General features: G+C 41.8%; 1 protein-coding gene across 2 annotated transcripts; it reads left to right on the top strand.

Moving 5' to 3' along the window:
* The first annotated feature begins 527 nt into the window (after positions 1-527).
* On the top strand, positions 528-21,405 carry Ccni (cyclin I). Of its 2 annotated transcripts, XM_059274690.1 has the most exons (7): positions 530-1,119; positions 3,888-4,045; positions 14,677-14,805; positions 15,121-15,195; positions 16,234-16,374; positions 16,633-16,863; positions 19,913-21,405. In XM_059274690.1, exons 2-7 carry the CDS (start codon positions 3,932-3,934, stop codon positions 20,354-20,356), a joined length of 1,134 nt encoding a protein of 377 aa, XP_059130673.1. In that variant the 5' UTR covers positions 530-1,119; positions 3,888-3,931; the 3' UTR covers positions 20,357-21,405. The 2 variants fall into 2 exon arrangements, with proteins under 2 accessions (XP_059130674.1, XP_059130673.1); XM_059274691.1 differs by lacking the exon at positions 3,888-4,045 and having other exon boundaries at positions 528-1,119.
* The last annotated feature ends 498 nt before the right edge of the window (positions 21,406-21,903 follow it).

Here is a 21,903-nt window from a genome sequence, read left to right as displayed (position 1 = left end):
TGAGGTCAATCAAGAATGTAACCTTTACATAAAAGATCACCAGCCCTGTTCAAGAAATTCGCTCAGGAGCTCTAGAGACAAGCTGGGCTGGAAAACACCAGGAGACTCCAGGTTGGGCGTACCCGCTCTCTCAGAAACCCTTCCCTCGGGCGAGCGCTCGGGGACGCCTTTCTTTACCGAGGCGCATGCGCAGCACACTCTCCGGCCACTGCACGCCTCCTCGGCTCACCAAGCCGCTTACGTCACCGAGCGGAAGGAGAAGGGTTCCTCCGCTGGCCCAAGAGAAAGGAGTCCGCGCACCTCTCCTTCTCCTTCGTGCACACCAAACGCACTTCCTCCTTCCACGGGAGTTCCAGCGCCTTCCCTAGATCTTCCCCGGAGGCTGAGCTTTTGCTCAAGCTCTTTTACGCGTCCGGCGGGGGGGACACCGGAGTTTGCGGGGCGAGAACCCTGGCGTTGTTTACAGACGCGCGCGGCCGAGATCCGTCCGCGAGGGCGGAGCTAGGCGGCCGGCGCTCGTTGCTCGCCCCTCCCTCCCTCCCCAGCCTTCCCCGCGAGCGGACGCGCCAGCGCCTCTGTCTCGCTTTTTCTTATTTTCTCCCCCTTTTCCCCCTTCCTTTTCTTTTCTTTTTTTTCCCCCTTCCCCCCCTTCCACCATTTCCCCTCGGAGGCGCTTCCCCCGGGCAGGGGCAGAGCCGGCCTCACCCCGCGCCTCTCCCCGGCCCCCGCCGCCCTATGGAGAGAGGGCGCCTCCTCCTCACCCGGGCACCAGCGGCGGCGGCGGCGGTCGGAGGAGCGGGACCGGCGGCGGCGGCGGCCTCGGGCCCAGGGTCATCATGGAACTAGTTCGCTGACTGACCCTTCGGCCCGCAGCCGTGCGTCCCGCCCGAGTGCCCGCGCCCGCGCCCGCGCCCGCGCCCCGCCGGCCCGGTTCGCCCTCTTCTCCCTCCTCTGTCGGCCCGGCCCCTGGTCCCGCCGCCGCGCGCCCCGCTGCCGCGCGCCGAGGATCATGAGGTGGTAACGGGCCCCCGGATGACCCCGCGTCACCACTGTGAGGCCTACAGTTCTGCCGGGGAGGAGGAGGAGGAAGAGGAGGAGGAGGAGGAGGAGAAGAAGAAGGTGAGGGCGGGGGCGCGGCGCGGCCGCCGTGCGCGCCGCCCGAGTGGGAGCTCGCGGGGGCGCGCGCCGCTCCCCTGGGACCCGTCCCTTCGGCGGTCCTTATCTGGGCTCCTTAGGGACGCCTCCATCCCCCACCCCACCCCCGCCGCCTCTGGTCGTGCCGGGTGGGTTTCCTTTGGGCCCGGTGTTTCTGTCCCCAAGTAACTTGGAGCCCCCGTGCGTCACCGACTAGGGTTACCAGTTACCGGCTCCGCGAGCCAGGCTAATAAAGAAGGGGACACACCCCCACCCTCCGGGGCTACCGATCCCGCGGGGCCACGCGAAGATCATTTACGGGGCAAGGCGGAGTGAATGCCAAGCTAACAGTGCACCCTCCTGACTGCCTCCCCCACCCCACCCCACCCCACCCCACCCCGCGGTAATTGCGGGAGCGTAACGTTACCCCAGGGCTTGGGCTGGTGGAGGAGACGAGAAAGATGAGGGGCCTGAGTGAAGTGCATCGTGAAAGACAGAAAAAAAAAAATGCCCTCGGCCAACCGGCTCCACCGCGGGTCCTTGAGGCAGAAGTTGAACATTGTGGTACAGTAGTGGAAGGTGTCAAGTAGATGGATCAACTGAAGATCTTAGAAAAGCAAAGTAAAACACTTCGATTTCCCTCGCAGCGAGGAGCCATTGAGCATTTTGAACAGCAGCCTCGTATACCCAGCGAGTTTCTGGACAGCGAGGGCTACATAGTGAGACCCTGTCCTTTTTTTCTTTTCTTTTCTTTTCTTTTCTTTTCTTTTCTTTCTTTTTTCTTTTTTTTTTTTAAGAGGGAGGCGGAGTCAAGATTAGAAGCGAAGAGTGTTTATTCTGGTCGTGTAATTCTTTAAAATTTCAACTTACCTCTGTGTGCTTGTTCATCGTTTAAGTGGGTTTAGTAATTCCACCGTCGTAGTGTTGAGCAAGGATTAAATAGGTTAATATGAACAATAGCTGGCCGAATAGCAAAGCATGGAGGGCTGTTGCTTGATAAGCACCTGACAGGTGCAAGCTGTTTTTTTTTGGGCATGATGCTAAATTCTGGAAACGGTTTGTGGTCAGGGAACTCACTAGTTGAAAAAGCAGGTCTATCAGTGGTCGTGCAGTAGTTAAATGCAAAGGTAGAATTATGTCCAAGTGCAGCTAAAGGAAGGTGGGGTGTTCCTGCACGATTCCAAAAGGGGATATTACTAGATCGATAGCAAATTTAGTGGGAGGAATTGGATCTGCAGAAGGCACTGCAAGTGGGAAGAACCGTGGATAGCATAGAGATTGAACCCACTGTTTGGGAATCAACTATGACCCAGTATTTCTGGTGTGTAAAGTCAAGGAGGGAATAGTAGATAGGAGAACCTCAAAAGTCAGGGAGGGAATAGTAGATATGAGAACCTTAAAGGCTCACGTTGATGATAATCCTTGTTCAGAAAAGGAAGAGCTGGAAGTCAACAGTCGGTCCAAGATTATTAATAGAGTTGGTGTTGTGATTACCTTGATAGGAGTGTAAAAATGCTTTTTCCAAATTTTACTTTTTTCTTTTTTTGTCTTATGTATGTGGCATATATTAGGACATTTTACTCCTAAAATTCATATCTCCTATGAATAGGAATATTCTCTTACAGAATTACAGTACATTTTTTAAATTTTAGTGAATGGAGGTTTGATGCATATAGACTATAATCTACAGTTAACATTCCATTTATCTCTTTGATCTAGTAATGTCCCTTAAAATATGCCTTGTAAAATATGCCATGCTCTCCCCCAGTACAGGAGCCAGTTCAGTTAGAGCTGCATTTGAACTGGATCCTCTTCATGCTAATTCTCGATTTTGTTGTTTCTCCTTTTCATCACATTGTTCCAGCAATTAATTACTTGAAAAGCCCAGGCTGATCTTAAACTTGCAGTGTAGCCAAGAATGACTTTGAACTTCTCATCTTCCTGTTTCTGTCTCCCAAGTTTACAAGTGTGCACCACCAGGCCTGGTTTACAGGTTTGGGGTTTGTTTTTGTTTTAAGGAAGTTTTTTTTTTTTTTTTTACCCCCCCCCCCCCTTTTTTTTAAACACAAGGTCTTGCTGTGTAGCATAGGTCCTCATAAGTTCCAAAATTAAATGCATCACTACACATGACTTACATTGTAAAAAGACAATAAAAAGAAGACCTAAAAAGAGGTGGAGGTTTAGGTGGAGGCAAATAATTTGGGATATTTTAATATAGACATTTTCAGGAATGAATTTTCTCCTTAGCTCCCACAGGTTTCTTTGCATCTTGTAAGTTTTTGATGTCTTCATTTTTCTTAAAATGTTTTCTAGATTCTTTTTTTAGTTGATAACATCTGAACATTACATGTAGGAGAACAGAGAATCCCTTAGATCAGTCTTGTTACCCCTTAACATGGCTTAAAATGGTTTAATGTAATCATGAAATTAGTGTGTTTATATAATAAATAAAAATAATGACCCTTACTGAGTAGTTTTATTTTATTTTATTTTTTAGGGAGAACAGGACAATTATTTCTAATATAAAAAGTCAGTGGTCTTAGAATTTCAGATTTAAAGTGAGGATGCTTTAGATAACATTGTTGCTAGCTTTAATATATGGTATTTTTAAAGAGCTATAAAATCCTATACTGCCTCATAACGTTCTTACTTTGTTTTATAAATTGCTTAATAAGTACTAACATTTATAAATGTGTACATTATACTTATTCTGTAATTAAGTGATGAACATTATTTATATTTGATTTTAATAGGTAGCTACATCAAGCTGGGTGGCAGGCAGATCCAAAGGGATATCATGAAGTTTCCAGGACCTTTGGAAAACCAGAGATTGTCTTTCCTATTGGAAAGGGCAATCTCCAGGGAAGCCCAGATGTGGAAGGTCAATGTGCCGAAAATGCCTACAAATCAGGTAATTTCTCTCTAGAGACAGATGTTTTATTAGAAGTGCACTATTGGCATAATGTATATCCTGATGCTACATTGGGAATATTTGTATTATTAAGCATGTTCTCAGCTGGGTGTGATGATGCATACTTGTAATCCTAGCACTTAAGAGGAGTTCAAGGCTAGTGTTAGTTGGAGGCTCTCCTGAGCTACACAAGACCTTGTCTCAAAAAAACCAAGCAAAAAACATTCTTTAAGAAACATCATCTGCCGGGTGGTGGTGGCGCATGCCTGTAATCCCAGCACTCGGGAGGCAGAGGCAGGTGGATCTCTGTGAGTTCGAGGCCAGCCTGGTCTCCAGACCTAGTCCTGGACAGGCTCCAAAGCTACAGAGAAACCCTGTCTTGAAAAAACAAAAAAAAACAAAAAAAAAAAGAGAAATGCTGTGGGATGGTCTGTTTGGTTACATCTACAAAGAAACATCATCTTTCTGAAACAAAGCAAGATAAAACTTGTTTTACTTGAGTTACAGGAAATTACATCCATTCATTTTCCTTATAGACTAATTTAGTAGTAAGCTTTTATTTCTAAGAGGGAACATCTTCGTACTATTATATTTAGGGAACAACATAAGGAGTTCAAGTGAGTTATTAAGGTAATAGCTGTGTTGCAAGTCTTTTGAGAGATAGTTAGCTGAACTCTTTGCTATTGGCTATCCACTTTTTCCTTTAGACATTTTCATACTTTAATCATATTCTGGTAGTTAACATTTTAATAATAAGTAACTAAAAATGTATCCCCTCCAGTAGTTAACTATGTAAAACTTGTACCTCTTTTTATCCCTAGTACCTAACAAGGTGCTTGGGTGTAGAAGAGTGGCCAAGAAATTTTTAGTAAGTACCAGTGATGAAATGGCAATGCTGTTTTAGGTTTTCTTTAGCTTTATAGGCTTTTGATGTCTATGTTTTCTGATTCTACTCCTGACTTCCTACAAGCTGAAGAAATGTGTTCTGCATTTACTATTTGTCAGTCTGCATGTTGAAGACTGGCTGACTTTGAATAAGTACTGTCTGTAGTAGGAACACTTAGCACGATCATTCAGTATTACATTTGATTCTCTTAAGGTAGGTATGGTCCTGTGTTAACTCAAGACTTCAATAATCAGTGACAGTTATAATTTGAATCTACTTGAGGCAATGCAATCTCTTCTTACACTCTTTCATTCTATTTTTGTATGAATGTAGGTTTAGATTTTTTTGTAAATGCTTATTGAGTATTTGCTACTCCAGGTACAACTCTACACATTGGAGATAGCAGTGGAGAAAACTCTGAATTTTTGGACTGTGTTGAGACTCAAAGCCTCCCAACAGAGTTCTAAAAAGAGCTCTGTCTTTCCCCTTTCTCCTGCCATCCCCTTAAGTCAGTGTGTAGCTAACCGTAATAACCATAGGCAGCATAGCTGTGAAGGGGGTACTTTACGGTGCTGCGGTAAATTGCTGAATTACCGTGTTACCTGGTCTGTTCTGTAGCCAAGCTAACAAGCATCATTGAGGTAATGGCAGAGAACAAGGCAGGATCAAAACTTGTAAGGTGGACCTACTTCTTCTTTTTCCTTTTCTGAAACAACTTTTTAAACAGGACAACTACAACATAATTTAAAATATTTGTAATCTGGTCACAAAAAGATAAAGTATGTTGTGGCTTATAGATTCTTACAACTAAAGTCATTCATCAAATCTTACACTAATGTGTAGGTTCCAAATTGAATAGTCATGAGTTATATTAATGGATCTCTTTCCTTTTAACATTTCTATATTATCTCTGATATTGATTCCCTTTTCAAATAGCATCTACAAATTAAAGGATGTTTAATTTGTTAAAGGATGAATAAAATTCTCCGGCCTGTAGTTTTAGTTTACAGAAAATTCTAGGACCTGTGAGATGAAATACTAACATTTACTATTTATATGTGTGGATGCCACAGTGTTTATGTGGGATCCAACACAGTTTGCTAGATCTGAGCTGCAAAGGCCTCTACCTACTAAGCCATCCTGCTGGCCTTGACACCAAATACATTCCTACTAAATTTTGGAAACATTGATGTGAATGCTACAGATAATCCTTGAGACCAAACCCTTAACTAGTTACTCTTTACACCAAGCTTGCTGATGTGTGACGGACTTTACCTGGGGAGATGCAACACAGTAGTCTGCTTCTCCCAGATAGGAAATCCACAACAGACCCAAGTATGGATACCACTAAAGTCTAAACTTGGTGAACTGTTACTTACAGGATTACAAGACTCAAAGACAGCTATACCAAGGCCCACCCCTGCATGGGTAGCAACTCAAGCTGAAAATCTGGCATACACTGCACAGCTTTGAGGCAGCTTAACAGGATAAAGAGTGTCCTTTCCAGGTGGATCAGTGGTCCTGAACCTTTTCCAGGCAGCTCTAACACACGTGACTAGAACACCTATATTTTCAGATACCAAATGGGTTATTTTTACAAAAGGAATTGGTAACAAATTCCTTCATATAACACTACAGTTCCCTAGAAAAAAACCTCAATATACAAGGTTTTTTGTTTTGAAAGCAGCAGCTCCAGAAAACAGGAAATGACTTGTTACTTTTCCTATGCCTTTGTGTCAGTTTGAAAAACACTAGAGGCAGCATGAAGTGTTGCATATATTGTCCAAGAATTTGATTTTTTTAATTTTAACTTCAGGTTTTCTTCCTTAATTGCATTTGTTCCTGTAGAAAGATCTTCAAGTGTGTATTGGAATTCCAACGCTGGCATGTTCTTTTTCCTTCTGTTCTACCTGGTTTTTAGCATCAACTTGACATCAGCATTCATTATTTTGGGTAACAAACTTAAGCCTTAGATACAAAATCCTTGAAGGTCTCCTGGTTAAGGCACCCAGAGTGGGTGAATCATCAGGCTCCAGTCAGGACGCCTGGACCAGATGATGCAGGCATTCCTGCCCTTCCCGCACACTGATAGTGCACTGAGAGCGGAGGGCCTATGAATGATCCACGTGAGATACTGACAACCACGCTATTCAAACCAATTAAAAGGCTTACCTTTTTATTGATGGCTGGACCAAGAGCAGGCTTGTGCCTCTGAAAAGCCTCTTGGTGCCCCACCAAGCTCAGGGGTACAGAGTTTTTAAAGACAAAATCCACAGACCATAATTGACATCAAAGTGAGAATGAGGGTCAGAGTAACCTTGAATGCTCATTACTGGCATAGCACAGTCATTTTAGATATAACATGCCAGTTATTTTTGACATATGTTTTCTAGTAATTTTAGTCTAATTATTTTGGTTAATACATTTGGACTATGGTCAAGGCCATGGAAATCTCATGTGTGTTGCCAAGACAGATGTGACTGTTGGGAGGAGAGGGATGGGCAGAGGGCTGAGAACTGTCCAAGCAATCACAAAATGGAGTCAGAACAGCGGGGCATTAGTCAAGGCATTTCATCTGTTTAAGGACTCGCTTTAATGCCAAGTAATTCTACTTAATATATTAAACTTAGTGGGCTTGGTCTGATGGGAACAGGAGAGGATATGGGTTTAGGCTTAAAAGAACAGTTCTAATTCCTGGTCAGTGACTGGCCTTTCTACTGTTACACATCTTTAAGTGCTGGTAAAAAGAGAAAAGTGCGGTATTTTAGGGCTTCCCTTTATGCTGCTTGCTTCTGCTTTCTTTTACTTCCTGTGCTTGTCCCCTGCAAGTGCAAGGCCATTCTCACAGTTCTCTTTTCATTTTAGCTCCCACCCTCAATGTCGACCAAAATGTAGCCAGGCAAGACAATACTCCTGTTACACCAGTGACTCCCCTCCCTACCCCCACAGAACCCTGTACTTGTCCTATGATAATACAGTATCATTTCCTGATGATTTGACTCAGTTTCCTTGGTCGTGATGTTGTGTCATTGTTTTTTGACATACTGTAATATTGTTACTTTCTGATGACGTTTGGAGTTGGGGTCTCATGCAGCCTAGGCTGGCCTCAGACTTGCTTTGCAGATGAATGCTAGACTTTAACTCCTGATCATTCTATGTCTACCAGTGAGTGCTGGGGTTTCAGGTGTGTGTTAGCACACCCAGTTAAACTTTTAAATGAATGGTTATGGCTTCTTTATAATTTATTCAAGTAGTGGTCTATTGTGTGTTCTTGGTACTTACAGAAAAGTTCTTCTATAGAATACTTGAAGTTTTTTATAGTTGCATAAATGAATTTAGGGAAAAATTGAAAACAGTGACACTTTCAGATTGTCTACATTTATTTTGCTCCAAGTGCTTTCAATTGCAAAGAAAGTCCTGTCACAAACTTTTTTCTTTTCTTTCTTTCTTTTTCTTTTTCTCTCTTTTTTTTTTTTTTTTTGTGTTTTTTGTTTTTTGTTTTTTTTGAGACAGGGTTTCTCTGTGTAGTTTTGATGCCTGTCCTGGAACTCACTCTGTAGACCAGGATGTCCTCGAACTCACAGAGATCTACCTGGCTCTGCCTTCCGAGTGCTGGGATTAAAGGTGTGCGCCATAGCCACCTGGCCCTGTCACAAACTTTAAAGTGGTTTTGTTAGGCCATCTGATTATATGGTTTCAGAAACAGGATTTATGCTAAGGATGGCTGAAACACAGGTGTGCACGCACCACTTGGTGACTAGATGGGTCAGAATTACCTGAAATTACTTAAAACTTGGCATTTTCAGCTGGGTGTGGTGGTTCACACCTGTAGTTCAGTGCTGGTGTGGCAGAGGCAGGAGAATCCCTGGAGTTCAGTGGCCAGCCAGCCTAATGATGAGCTCCAGGTCAGTGGAGAACTGTGTTTTGAAGGAGATGCACAGCATCCACATCCTTAACATCTGTGGTTGTCCTCTGGCCTCCACATGCACACATCTGGATGCACACACCAGCATATGCACCCAGACACATCATACACACTCATGCACACACAGACAATGCCCTGGCCACTTAGTGGTTCTGGTTCCATCCATGTAAGTAATGTAGAGTAAATCTGTATTTTAAATGATGGTCCTTTACATACCTAAGCTAGATTTTATTTTCACAAAGTCATCTTTTTAGCTGAGTCTGTGCCTGCGTGTATGTTTTGCCATTCCAGTGTTTCCTTTCTCTGGGTAGACTAATGCATAGTGAATTAGATTATGACTTTGACTTACATTGGCTTATTTCGTTAATCTATCCCTAAACTTGGTTTTGTTAGGCAGCAATATGGTATTGGCTTGTATTTGCTCTTTAAGCCGAGTGTATATTGTGCATGTGTTTGCTTTTCATTGTACTAGGCAGTGAACTCAGGGCTCGGCAAGTGCTTGTTAACACAGAGCTACAGCCTCAACTCTACAACTTTATCGCCCTTACCAGCAATTTCCCTGGTAATGAATATAGAAGTGTTAGCTTGCAACTTAGAGTACATTTATTTCCAAATACTGCTTTTTGTTCTTTTTTTTATTATCAAAATTTCATCATTTTGTTATTTGCTGTTTACTTTTTAAAAATATAACTTACTGTTCTTTAAGAGAAACACTTAAATTATTTTCTAGCATTTTTCTTCTAACTGTAATGTGTTTAGATTTATAAATTTTCTATTATATAATTTAGTTTTTTTACATTTATCTACTTAGGGTGTGTGAACACACTTGGGTGTATGCATGGCATTCATGTGGGGATCAGAAGACAACTTTATGGGATTGGTTCTTTCCTTCTACCATATGGGTCTTGGGGATTAAACTTGAGTTTCCAGGGTTGGCAGAATGTGCCGTTACTCTCTGGTTCCTAGACTTAACAAATTTTTTTCAAGGCAACAAACATAGCTGACTAATCATGTAATTTTTGTTAGGTGAACACTTGAGTTTTTTAGTTTTAGTTACTATATTTTTCAGTTTTAGCTCTTTGATTGTATTTGATTTATCTAGCAAAATTCATTTTTGTCTGTTTTTTTCATGTACTGTAAATTTTATAGTTGTGTGTGTGTACATGTGTGACGTGCTCTCTGAGTCCAGAAGGGGGCTTTGTATGACTCCTTGAAGTTAAAGGCATTTATGAGCCACCTGATGTGGATGCTGAAATCGAACTCAAGTCCTCTAATAGAGCAGTGCCACCTCCTGGCCCCTGTACTGAGATTCTTGTGTGGTAAACCCTTTGTTCTGATAAAGATCTTCCTTCCAGTTGCCTGGTTTCTTCTCTTGGCTTTTAGTTTGTTTACTTAGGTGTAGCTAGAGTTTTCCTGCCTGGCCCACAGTCAGGACAAATCTCTCTCACCTGCCAGTCCCACAGCCTCTCAGACCCAACCAAGTAAACACAGAGATTTATATTGGTTACAAACTGTGTGGCCGTGGCAGGCTTCTTGCTAACTGTTCTTACAGCTTAAATTAATCCATTTCTATAAGTCTATACCTTGCCACATGGCTCGTGGCTTACCAGCATCTTCACATGCTGTTTGTCATTGTCGCAGCTGGCAGTGTCTCTCTGACTCAGCCTTCCACTTCTCAGCTTTATTCTCCTCCTTGTCCCGCCTACACTTCCTGCCTAGCCAATGGCCAATCAGTGTTTTATTTATTGACTAATTAGCAACACATTTGCCATACAGAACATCCCACAGCACTTAGGTTTTTGTTGTTGGTCTCCTGATAAATTTTTGATTTAACACTGAACATTCTATTATTTTAAAAATGGTATAGACTTGGTTATTTTTTATCTTTGAGGGGTTGGTCAAACCAGGATATTCTGCTTCCTAAGCAAAAACTATGCCTTTGAGCTACATTCTGAGCCTGTCGTGGGAACTTAGAGGTACTTCCCCTCTGTAGAGGGTTCAGTCTTCCCTCAGCGAGCAGACTGAATTGGGACTAATCACTTTAGTCCAAGGAAGGATTAGGCTAATTGAAGGCCAGACTTCAGTTGGATGTGACTTCTTTAGCTGTTACTAAAAGTGAAGCTGTGTGTGTGCCTAGGTTTTTAGATCTCTACTATTCATCTTTAGGATTTCATTTGGGAAATGTTTTAAGAGGAAAATCAGTCTTAGAGTTTGAATATAAAATGTCTCCCACAGACTCAGTGTATAGAAGCCAAAGGTCCCCAACTGGTGGCCCCGTTTTCACAGGTGCTGGAAACTTTAGGAGATGGAGCCTCACTGGGGACAGACTTTGGTGGTATTTTGTCCCTGGCCTCTTCCTTCCTTTTTGTTTGCCTGCTTCCTCTTTCCTTCCTCTTTCCCCCTTGTCTGCTCTAGGATCCTGTCTTATCCTTTTTATTTACTTCTCTACCCCCTTCCTTTCCTCTCCTTCCTCCTCCAGTGCTACATACACCACTGATATCTTTGAACAGTGAGGCAGAGTAAGTCTTCCTCCTTGGGAATCGTCTGCCAGTTACTTGGTCACAGCTCTGAGAAAAACGTAACTAATCCCATCAGCCAAGTAATTGTTTTTTCCCCTTTCAGATTTCTGACCACCTACTTCCACTAGTTAGTTCCTTGGTTTTTCAAGTCTCAGATTTTGTCTGTCTCTCTGTAACTCTCCTATATGATTTACCAGTTTATTCTTAGCTGCTTGTCCTTATCTCAGAATGTTGACTTATCACTTCATTACTTCCTCTCCAGAATCATGGTTCTTCAGGACCTGGTTGTCACAGCAGTACTGTGACTAAAAAAACCATACCCAGTGTTTTGAAATGTATGTGTGTGATGTGTGTGTGTGTTGTAAGTCAAGTAAAATAGAGAAAGGAGTATTTCATTTAGAAGGGATGATTAACCATGAAAGCAGGATGTAAAATATGGTAAGGAAGAATCAGTCTTAAGTACTGTTGCACTGTGAAGGTTAAGGCAGAAAGTAACATGTGTTCCTTCTATTCATCTTTTATAAGTCTCCAAGTTTTTATGTTTGCTTAAAGTCAAGTGTACCAGGTAAGGATATAGTCTGCTATTTGGGAATATTATTTCTCCCTCTTGAGTGTATGTCTGACATGACTGTATAGTTAATGTTGCCCCTGTTTCTTGTGACTCCCGGTCATTGTTCCTTTTCTCTCCTGAGAGCCCCCCAACTGCATCAGATGGTATCACTACCTACCTCTTGTGAATTTGTTTCTTCATTGTTGGTTTATTTGGCTGGCTGAATTTTCCTTAAGTGTTCAACTTCTTATTTGGAAGAGACTACCTTTACTTCCAGAGATCTTTAGGGGACAGAACGAGATTTTATTAGTAATACCTTGGGGCTCTGAAAATACAGAAAATCATGGAATTAGGGACCTTACCAACTGATAGTTACCAATATCTAGCTGCAAAACTGTACTGATGTCCTCTCACCTAGACAGTGGTGGTTTTTGTCAAAGGGTTGATCAGTTTAGGTTATTGATGGCCTGACTCTAGGCAGGAGGTGTAGCTCTGTGGTTAGAGTGCTTGTCTGGCATACGTAAAGCTCTGGGTTTAGTACCCAGCACTGCATAAACCGGGTGTGGTGGTGCACACCTCTAGTCCCCGTAGTGGAAGCAGGAGAATCAGAAGTTTAAAGTCGTCCTTGGTTACATGGCAAGTTTGAGATGAGCCTGGCCTACATGAGACCCTGTCTCTTAAAGAAAAAAATTTTGACTCCATTTTTCAGTCAAACTGGACAGTAGTCTGCAGTGCATAAATTTTTCTGCTATTCTATTAAAAAAGAACCTTCAGGCTGATAGCTTTAGTCTCAAAACTGCCTTAAGTCCTTTTCTTGTTTGATCTTAGAATTCTAAGGATTGATTCTCTGGGCAGCGGTCCCCGGTTCTCTACCTACCTTAATCTTGTTTGCTTTTCAGAAGAGCTTAACTGTGTTACTGCCTTGAGTTTGAAATCATTTCTATCCTCCGTCAGAAAGTCCATGGGCTTAAACACCAAGACTCCTGTATCTTGTAGCACAGATGATTCCCCCACCTTGTTTTTTTAAGATATGAGTTAGTTGCTGTTTCTTCTATGAAGATTTCATTACACTCCCACACCGGTCCAGTTGTCCCTAGAGCACCATATGTAACTGTGGTTTTAATACCATTTTATGGTCTGCTCGGCTATAAGACTTAAGTTTTGAAGTGTAAACAACTTTTACTCTTTGCCAACTTTGTAGTGAGTTGTTAATAAAACAGATTGTAAATCACTTTTATCTTACTAGTATTTCTATTCATCATTGTTCCAGAAGGGTTGACCAGAAGGTAGGTATATGTTAATTCTCCACTAAAAATACCAGTTACAACTGAGTTTAGAGCTAGATGTAAGAATTATGTAAGTGTGTTAGTTGGTTTGGTCATGTAGAAGAACACTTTGTCATGTCAGAGCTGACAAGAAAAGTGACAGCAAGTCCCGAGGAGGAGGAGGAGGACTGGAATGAGAAGCCAGCAGATGCAGCGGCAAGGACTTGAATGAGTGTAGCTAGATGTGTTCCATCACCCATCAAATGAGCGGTTGACAACAATCAGGAACAGTGTTTGTACTGTGATCACTATACTGAACTCCTTAAAGAAAGATGAGCTAGCATAGAGTTCCGGACTTGGGTAGATTGTGTAGGATGATCCTTTATTGAAAACACTTCCATTGGTACTTCCTTGTGTTCACACTACACACACAGTCTGTGGTAATCAAGGGCTGGGGTGGATGGCTCGTTTGGGAAAGTTGGTCTCCTTGTATGAAGCCCTAGAACCCCAAGCATACATAAACTGGGTGTGGTGTGGGCCTCTGGGTCTAGCACTGGAGAGCTGGACGCCGGAGGAGCGGATCTTTAAGGTCACCCTCAACTACAGAGTGAGTTTGGGACTCACCTGGGCTCCTATGGCCCGTAAGGAGTCTTTAAAAGAACCTCTTTTAGCATCAATAGTACACTCATTGTTTAGTAGTTACTGAAACTCTGATAAAAGTAAAATAATTCCTACCTGCTATTTTAAAGTGTATTTATACCTTTTAAAATGTAAGCTTTTACTCAAAAGTTCAAAATAGTATTTAGGGAAATTAAAATGATTGATTGTTTTGCTTTTAGTGGACTAATCCTTCGGTTTGATTTGATGGTCCATTTATATTTCCTAAGATAAGCTAATGGGTATTTCCTGACTCAGAAATTATATTATTCTCAAGAGTTGAGAAAACTTAACATTATCAATTAGTAGTGATTTACTTACGTTTTAAAATGTTCTGTTTCCTGAATATCTAAACTTAATTCAAACTGTTTCCTGAATATCTAAACTTAATTCAAATAATAGATATTTGGTAAAATGGATAGTAAAGATTTTAATAAAGTAAATTATCAGATAATATTAAATGTGATATAGTATATAAAATTTTCATTTATCTCGGGTGCAATTTTGAATGACCTTAAAATATTTTAACTTATTAGTGCATTTTCTCTTGTATTTCCTAATGTTAAAACCTGTCACATTTATTAATTTTGTGTGTGTGGGCATGCATGTGCCGTGGTCCATGTTGGAGGTTAGAGGACAGCCTGTGGGGGTTGGTTCTCTCCTTTCACTGTGTGGATCTCAGGGATTGAACTTAGGTCATCAAGCTTGGCAGCAGGTGCCTTCACCCGCTGAACTGTCTCCTCAGCCCTCTAGGTAGAGAACTCTAAATGTACACCTAATGAGAACTGAAACTTTGTGATCTTTGTTTTTCTTAATTATTCCCTTATAGAATGTTTCTCCATCCCAGAGAGATGAAGTAATTCAGTGGTTGGCCAAACTCAAATACCAGTTCAACCTTTACCCAGAAACATTTGCTCTGGCAAGCAGTCTTTTGGACAGGTTTTTGGCTACGGTCAAAGTAAGTATTATAAGTAAGGTACTCTCTCTCGTGTTAGCCATAGGTCCCTAGTAAAAACGCTGTCGTGGCCGATGTAGAGATGTCGGGAGGACAGGGTTACTTTGGTTTGAAAATTTTGGAAATAACTCCAGTTTAGACCTTTCCATAGCATTTATTTAACAGTGGGTATGAAAGAACAGAACAGAAACTTATTTTTGTGCTTAGGAAGATGTAAACGGGGAACTGTGAGCTAAATGTATATTTAGGTTTTAAAAACAGAAAAAGCTCAGTTCAGTATAATCACTAACCTTGCTTTTTTCCTTTTCAAAATTTTAGGCCCATCCAAAATATTTGAATTGTATTGCAATCAGCTGTTTTTTTCTAGCTGCTAAAACTGTTGAAGAAGATGAGGTAATGAATCCTTTCGAGGTTTATTCTGTATATGTTGGTAGGTTTTACTTGGAGAATTTTTTCATTTGTTTGTATTTTTGGTTGTGAGCCTAGCCTTTAGCGGCTGAGCCATTTCACCAGCCCCCATTTATTACTTTTTTAAACCTTTATTACTAAACGTGTGCTATACTTCTGAGGGGAGAGGCTTCCCTAGTAACAAGTGTTGCATCTCTGAGGGGAAAGGTATCCTCATAGTTGGGAGCCAAGGAAAGTACCACAAAGTCACACTGCACAACAAACCTCACACGAGATTTATTGGGAAAGACACAGATGGCTGGCTGCCTCTACTCTGAAGAGAAACAGCAAAGAACTAAGGAGGAGGCAGGCTTTTATATAGGGTTTCTTGGGGATGGCGGCTTTCTAGGGTTGTCTGAAATTGGTAGGATTCTATGGCCTGATCGTGGGGCAAGCTCAGAGATAAGTGGGATTTCAAGCTCAGGGATTGGTGGGATTCTGTGGCCTGATCTTGGGCTTTTTTTCTCTGTAGGGTGGAGCTTGGCCACCTTTGGTCTCCAGGGGATGGACACAGCCATTAGAGTAGTCTGGGAGCAGGGCCTGGCCACTTGAGGCCCTAGGGGCTTAAAAAAATGAATGCTGTCTTACATAAATGACAATTTCAGTTAAGTGTTTAGATGTGTTGTCCCTCTAAAATGCTTGCTTTAGAAGATCAGCTTTTTTTAAAATTTATTTTTATTTTATGTGGATTAGTGTTTTGCCTGAATGTATGTATGTGTACTGTGCCTGGTGCACACAGAGGTCAGAAAAGGGCATTGGATTCTCTGGGCCTGGAGTTAGGACGCTTGTAAGTCACAGTGAATTGAACTTAAGTTCAGGAAGAATAGCCACTGCTCTTAACCACTGAGCTACCTCTCCCGTTCATTTTAGTTTTTGAATTTTTTTCTCTATTAGTTTATATTTTGTTTGTCAGAACATTCTGTCAGGTTCATTTCTGACCTGAAAATGAGTTCATTTGTTTCCTGTACCTTTTGCCTTGGATAGAAAATTCCAGTACTAAAGGTATTGGCAAGAGACAGTTTCTGTGGCTGTTCCACATCTGAGATTTTGAGAATGGAGAGAATTATTCTGGATAAGTTGAACTGGGATCTTCACACAGCCACACCATTGGATTTTCTTCATATTGTAAGTATATTCACAATGTTTTAGTTCTTACTGGAACACACAGTTCTGGCCCAGTAACTTGGACAGAGGTTTCCTGTTGATGTATTTTGTATGGATTTGGGGAAACCTATTGAAATTAGTCAAGGAAAAATTAGATTCTGAAAATATATCAAATCACTGCATTACAAACCTGCATAGTACCTGAGAAGTTATTTCTGTGTATACTTTCCTAGTTCTTTTCCTTAAGTAACAGTTGTGTGGTTTTTCTCCCCACCCTAGTTCCACGCCATTGCGGTGTCCACTAGGCCTCAGTTACTTTTCAGTTTGCCCAAATTGAGCCCGTCTCAACATTTGGCAGTCTTGACCAAGCAACTACTTCACTGTATGGCCTGCAACCAACTTCTGCAGTTCAAAGGATCCATGCTTGCTCTGGCCATGGTTAGTTTGGAAATGGAGAAACTCATTCCCGATTGGCTTCCTCTTACAATTGAACTGCTTCAGAAAGCACAGGTAGCTATCAGCTTCACTTGTGTTTCCTACACTTTTTTTCCTTAATGGAAGTGAGAGGGTTACTATATATATGTGGTTTTAAAGTAAATCTAAGAGGGGTTGGAGATTGAGGTCAGTGGTAGAGAAAGAAGGGCCTGGGTTCAGTCCTCAGCTTAAAATAAAAAATCAGTTTGTAACTGGTATTTTCAGACGGTTTCAAATGGTGACCACCTCAGTACAATGAAAAGTTTAGATGGAGAAAATTCTATTCAGATGTAGTAGAGTGATAGTGCTGTGTTAGTAACTATTTAAAAGCCTTGTTCTGCTCATGCCACCTGAGAGAATTCAGGTTTAGATTTGCAAACTGGTGTCCATGGAGACTGATGAGTTTTCTTTGGATGTGTTCTGGGACCCAAAGAAATTCCTTATTTAAACTTGTCTTTTCCTTAGCTGACTTGATGGGATCTTAGAAATCACTTTACTCATCAGGTACAGCTTCAGTTTAGGGAATTTGAGAGTTCATTAGAGTGGCATGGAACTTCTTGGTTGTGGAGGCTAAAAGGAGCGGTGGTGGTCTGATGGTTACATGTATGTTGTGAGCTACCTGATGTGGGTGCTGGAATTTGAACTTCAGTGCTCTGCAAGAGCAGAAGGTGCTCTTCCCACAGAGCCATCTGCATCCCTTTTTGTTTGTAACACCCAAATCTTACAGAGTCTAGTCCAGGGCTAGAGAGTGGCTCGGTGGGGAAGTTCTTTTTTTTTTTTTTTTTTTGGTTTTTCGAGACAGGGTTTCTCTGTGTAGCTTTGCGCCTTTCCTGGGACTCACTTGGTAGCCCAGGCTGGCCTCGAACTCACAGAGATCCGCCTGGCTCTGCCTCCCGAGTGCTGGGATTAAAGGCGTGCGCCACCACTGCCCGGCGGTGGGGAAGTTCTTATGTGCAGGCACAAAGACATCCTTGGGGACCCAGCATGATGGCTGCTAGTTCTTCTGGGCGTAGTTCTGTCCTTGCTGAGTTCGTCTGTCTGTCTGTAGATCAGAATGCAAGGTCTTGTTTCTTTGTAAGTGGACCCATGACAAGACCTAGACTTGACATCAGATCATGTCGGTATTGCCCCCTCCCGTGTTAAGCAAGTACTCTGCCATTGAGTTCACCCCGTTCTGCATGCGTTCGGTTGTCTTCACTCTGCCTCTGCTCCTTCTGGACTTGGCACACATTCTTGCTTTGAAAGGCAAGCTGCCTCTTGTTCCTCTTAGGCTTCCCCCCACTCAGCCCACTCTAATGCTCCTGTGCCACTGTGGATCTCCATGTTAGGATGGCCACGCCTTTATTGTAGTTTATTTATATGACTATGCTCGGGTCCTCCACTTTCTGAACCTATAGCGACCCACCCTGATTATCAGGTAATCGGGTGTCAATTCTGTTGTGGTCTCTGTAGCTGCCTGGTAAGCAGGGGTCAAAGTAGACGTTCTTATTTAAACTAAAATTAAATTGCACACTCTCCTACCATAGACTCTTGGTTACTCTGGAAGGTGCCTGATATTCCAACAGGTATTTTCAGTGTTTGTGCCGCTCACCACATGGGTGCTCTGGGACCTAACACGGTTCATGCTGTGTGCCCCCTCTTTATTGGGAACCTGTGGGATTGTTTTATGGCTGCTGGACACATTCTCCTGGCCGGCTAAGTGGTTAGCAATGTTTTCTTGTTTTTGACAAGGGATACTTAGAAATGGTCACTATATTGAAATTTGGGCGACATAGTCATAAAAATGGCTAGTAAAGGTTCTCAGAGTTCAAAATAGATGGTTTATTTTTAAATGCTTAAATTTTAAGAGCAAGATCAGGACTTGTCTGCACCAAGAGTTGGTAATTGTAGTATATGTACTTAAGTACACTTTACTACAAAAGCAGCAGATTGGGGTTGGCTTGTTGTTATTTTAAAAGGACAAATTCATATTGTGCTAGATTAGGATTTATTTTGATGTGTTATTTTGGACAAGGTTTATTTTGGGACCCCAATGGAAAGTAGAGTTCAAATAGATGGTATTTATTTAAATAATTTCTAATGTCTTACCATTTTTTGATAGTCTTCACCTCTATAAAATAACTCTTGGGGGCTGGAAAGATGACTCAGTGGTTGAGAGCACTGGTCCCTGTTCCAGAGGACCCGGGTTCACTTTCCAGCACCCACATGGCAGCTCACAACTGTCTGTAACTCTCATTCCAGGGGATCAAGACACACACACACACACACACACACACACACATACACACACACACACGGATATACATGTAGGCAAAACATCAATGCACATAAAATAAAAATGAATCATTAAAAAAAATCCTCATTTCTCTTTTTCATCAACAGAGATAATAGTGAGTGTTACTTTTAAATACATTTTCAGGATCATGACCAGTGTACAAGGGGTTAGAACATCTGTGGCACTTTTACTGTTGAAACAGAAACATATGACCATGGAAATTGGGAGTATTCAAGAGGTTGAGGGGGTCAAGTGTTTGTTACTCCAGAAGGGATTAATATCTGAACTAACTATACTGAAGGATAAGGAAAAAATACCAATTCCTAAACTATGTAGTGTTCTTAATGAGTGAGGTCTTACTATTTTCTACAAAAATATGACTTCTTTAACATTTCCAGTTGTTTTAAAACAATACTTAAATCTTTTTAGCTAAGTGAACTTCCCTATCACCCTGATTTAATGGTTTTCATTGCTTTTGACTCTTCTTAAATTGTTGACTGCCATGTGCCTGTCTTCAAGAGAGTGGGGTAAAGGCCTTGTAGACAGACATTGCTAATGCAGCAGTGAACGGGAAAGTTTCTGTTCGTAAGTGCCGAGACACAAGTTCAGATTTATGTTTGAATCATGGATGTAAACATATTTCAGAAGGACAGCCGGTAGGTGGAAGAATCCGTGAGTGAGGTGGAGGGTGTGGTGAGGAGAGAAGAAGCTGAAGGGAGAGAAGGCCCAGGCCGGAACAGTGACTAGTAAAGGTAACAAACAGGTCTGTGTTAATTAATGAGCGATGGCCTTTTGTTTTTCCTGGTCCAGATGGACAGCTCCCAGTTGATCCACTGTCGGGAGCTGGCGGCACATCACCTCTCTGCTCTGCAGTCTTCCCTGCCTCTAAATTCCGTTTATGTCTACCGTCCCCTCAAGCACACCCTGGTGACCTGCGACAGAGGAGCGTTCAAATTACATCCCTCCTCTATCGCAGGCCCAGATTTCTCCAAGGACAACAGCAAGCCAGAAGTGCCAGTCAGAGGTACCTCAGCCTTCTGCCATCACCTCCCAGCTGCCGGCGGGTGCAAGCACGCCTCCGCTAAACGCAAGGTGGAGGAGATGGAAGTAGATGACTTCTATGATGGGATCAAGCGGCTCTACAATGAAGATACTGCTTCAGAGAACATGGGCTCTGTGTGTGGCACTGATTTAGCGAGGCAAGAGGGGCATGCTTCTCCCTGTCCACCTTTGCAGCCTGTTTCAGTCATGTAGTTTCAGGTGTTCCTTCCAGTGCACTAGGGCTGACTACTCAGAAGTGCGACTAGAAAACCAGGAAAGGCTGTAGAGAAGGGCGTGTGCTTTATCAGACTGAAGTGAGCCAGGGAAAGAGAAAAACACCCTTGTTCCTTTGTGCGGCTACTACAATTCAACACTCTTTAATATAAAGGCATATATTTATAGACTCAAGATCCAAAATATATTTAAAAGTAAAGAAAACGTTCTTTGTACTATGGCAGTTCCACTTTTTTCTTTGTTAAAATAATAGTTTGTCCCATGTCCAAAAAAATAAAATAAAAATCCATGAAAGGGGGAAAGTTGCAAAATTTATAGCTAGAGACCTTGTTTCCAGTGTCCTCATTTTTCTCTCACCTTTTCTTGCCTCTCTGTTGGATTCTGAATAAGTTTTGTGCTTGTTGATGTATGTGTTCTGACTTCCACTGAATAAGTAGCCCCCAACTTTTTTTTTTTTTAAGCAAATTAGTTTTTGTGCGGCAGCCATGTTTAATCCATGGCTCAAGTTCGTTAGTTTGAAAAGGGCACTTTGAAGCTATCCCCATGAATCAGTGGTAATGAAAAAGTTCTCTTTGTGTGTCTCATTACAGTTTTTAGTTTAAAAACAAGGTTACTGTCCTTTTGTTTACCTTAAAGCTTAAAAATGGCATGTAATTAGGACATTTTGAGCATTTTTGACATTTTATAAAGAATTTCTTATAAAGTTAATATATCTGGGTGCTCACCAAAGAAACATGTATGTAACATATACTTGGATTTTTGTAAATGATCTGTTTTCATTCATTTAAAATCACTAGGAGCAACTGTCTAGATATTGGGGCAGCCCTGATTTGAGTCTGTAACTTATAATTGAATTCAGTACCCTAGTTTTATATTAAGCTATTAGGATTTTCTTGGTAACAAGTTATTCCCCTTGTTTTTCTGACTTCTGGACCCTGAGCTCCCTTTGCAGTCTGAAGAAGGCACACTGCAGTCAGAACCATGTACTGGTGATAAAGCCTCTGGTAGCAATAAAATGTTGTCCTTAACCCTGGTTTCCGTGGGATTTTTTGTTGGTTGGTTTTACTTATGAAGAAGGTACAGTTTCTGACTTCTTGGGCACTTCATTTTCAACTAAGGAAAACCTAAAAATAATCTTTCTTGACTGTGCTATGGAAGATGAAGGGTGTGGAGTGTGAATGGTTACACATAAGAATTGCCCTTGAGTATTTTCCTGCTGCTGGGCTGTGGACCTTATAGTTAACACCTATGAGGGCAGGCTCAAGGTTACATCCAGGTAATACTTTTCGCTCGTTGATTTTTAAGTTTAACAGAGCAAGAGTATCTTCAGGTCAACATCTGACTTTAGAAACTGGTGGAAGACTTAACTGCTTATTTTATATGACCTTAAAAATCCAATTGGGGAAGCATTGTGTGTGTAAGGATGGGAGTTGGGAGACACAGGAAGAAGTGAAAGAATGGTTTTGTGTGCAAGGGATTAGTTTCACAGACATTTTTTATAAAATCACATCCCGATTTTCAGCTTT

The sequence above is a fragment of the Peromyscus eremicus genome, chromosome 10 (assembly GCF_949786415.1).
Source record: "Peromyscus eremicus chromosome 10, PerEre_H2_v1, whole genome shotgun sequence".
NCBI classification, from domain to species: Eukaryota; Metazoa; Chordata; class Mammalia; order Rodentia; family Cricetidae; genus Peromyscus; species Peromyscus eremicus.
This window is presented reverse-complemented; position numbering and strand designations above follow the sequence as displayed.

Coding starts and splice junctions, on each gene's coding strand:
- Ccni (XM_059274690.1), top strand. CDS start 3,932: ATGAAGTTTCCAGGACCTTTGGAAAACCAGAGATTGTCTTTCCTATTG. Junction 16,375..16,632: donor CATTGGATTTTCTTCATATT/GTAAGTATATTC, acceptor TCCCCACCCTAG/TTCCACGCCATTGCGGTGTC. Junction 16,864..19,912: donor AACTGCTTCAGAAAGCACAG/GTAGCTATCAGC, acceptor TTCCTGGTCCAG/ATGGACAGCTCCCAGTTGAT.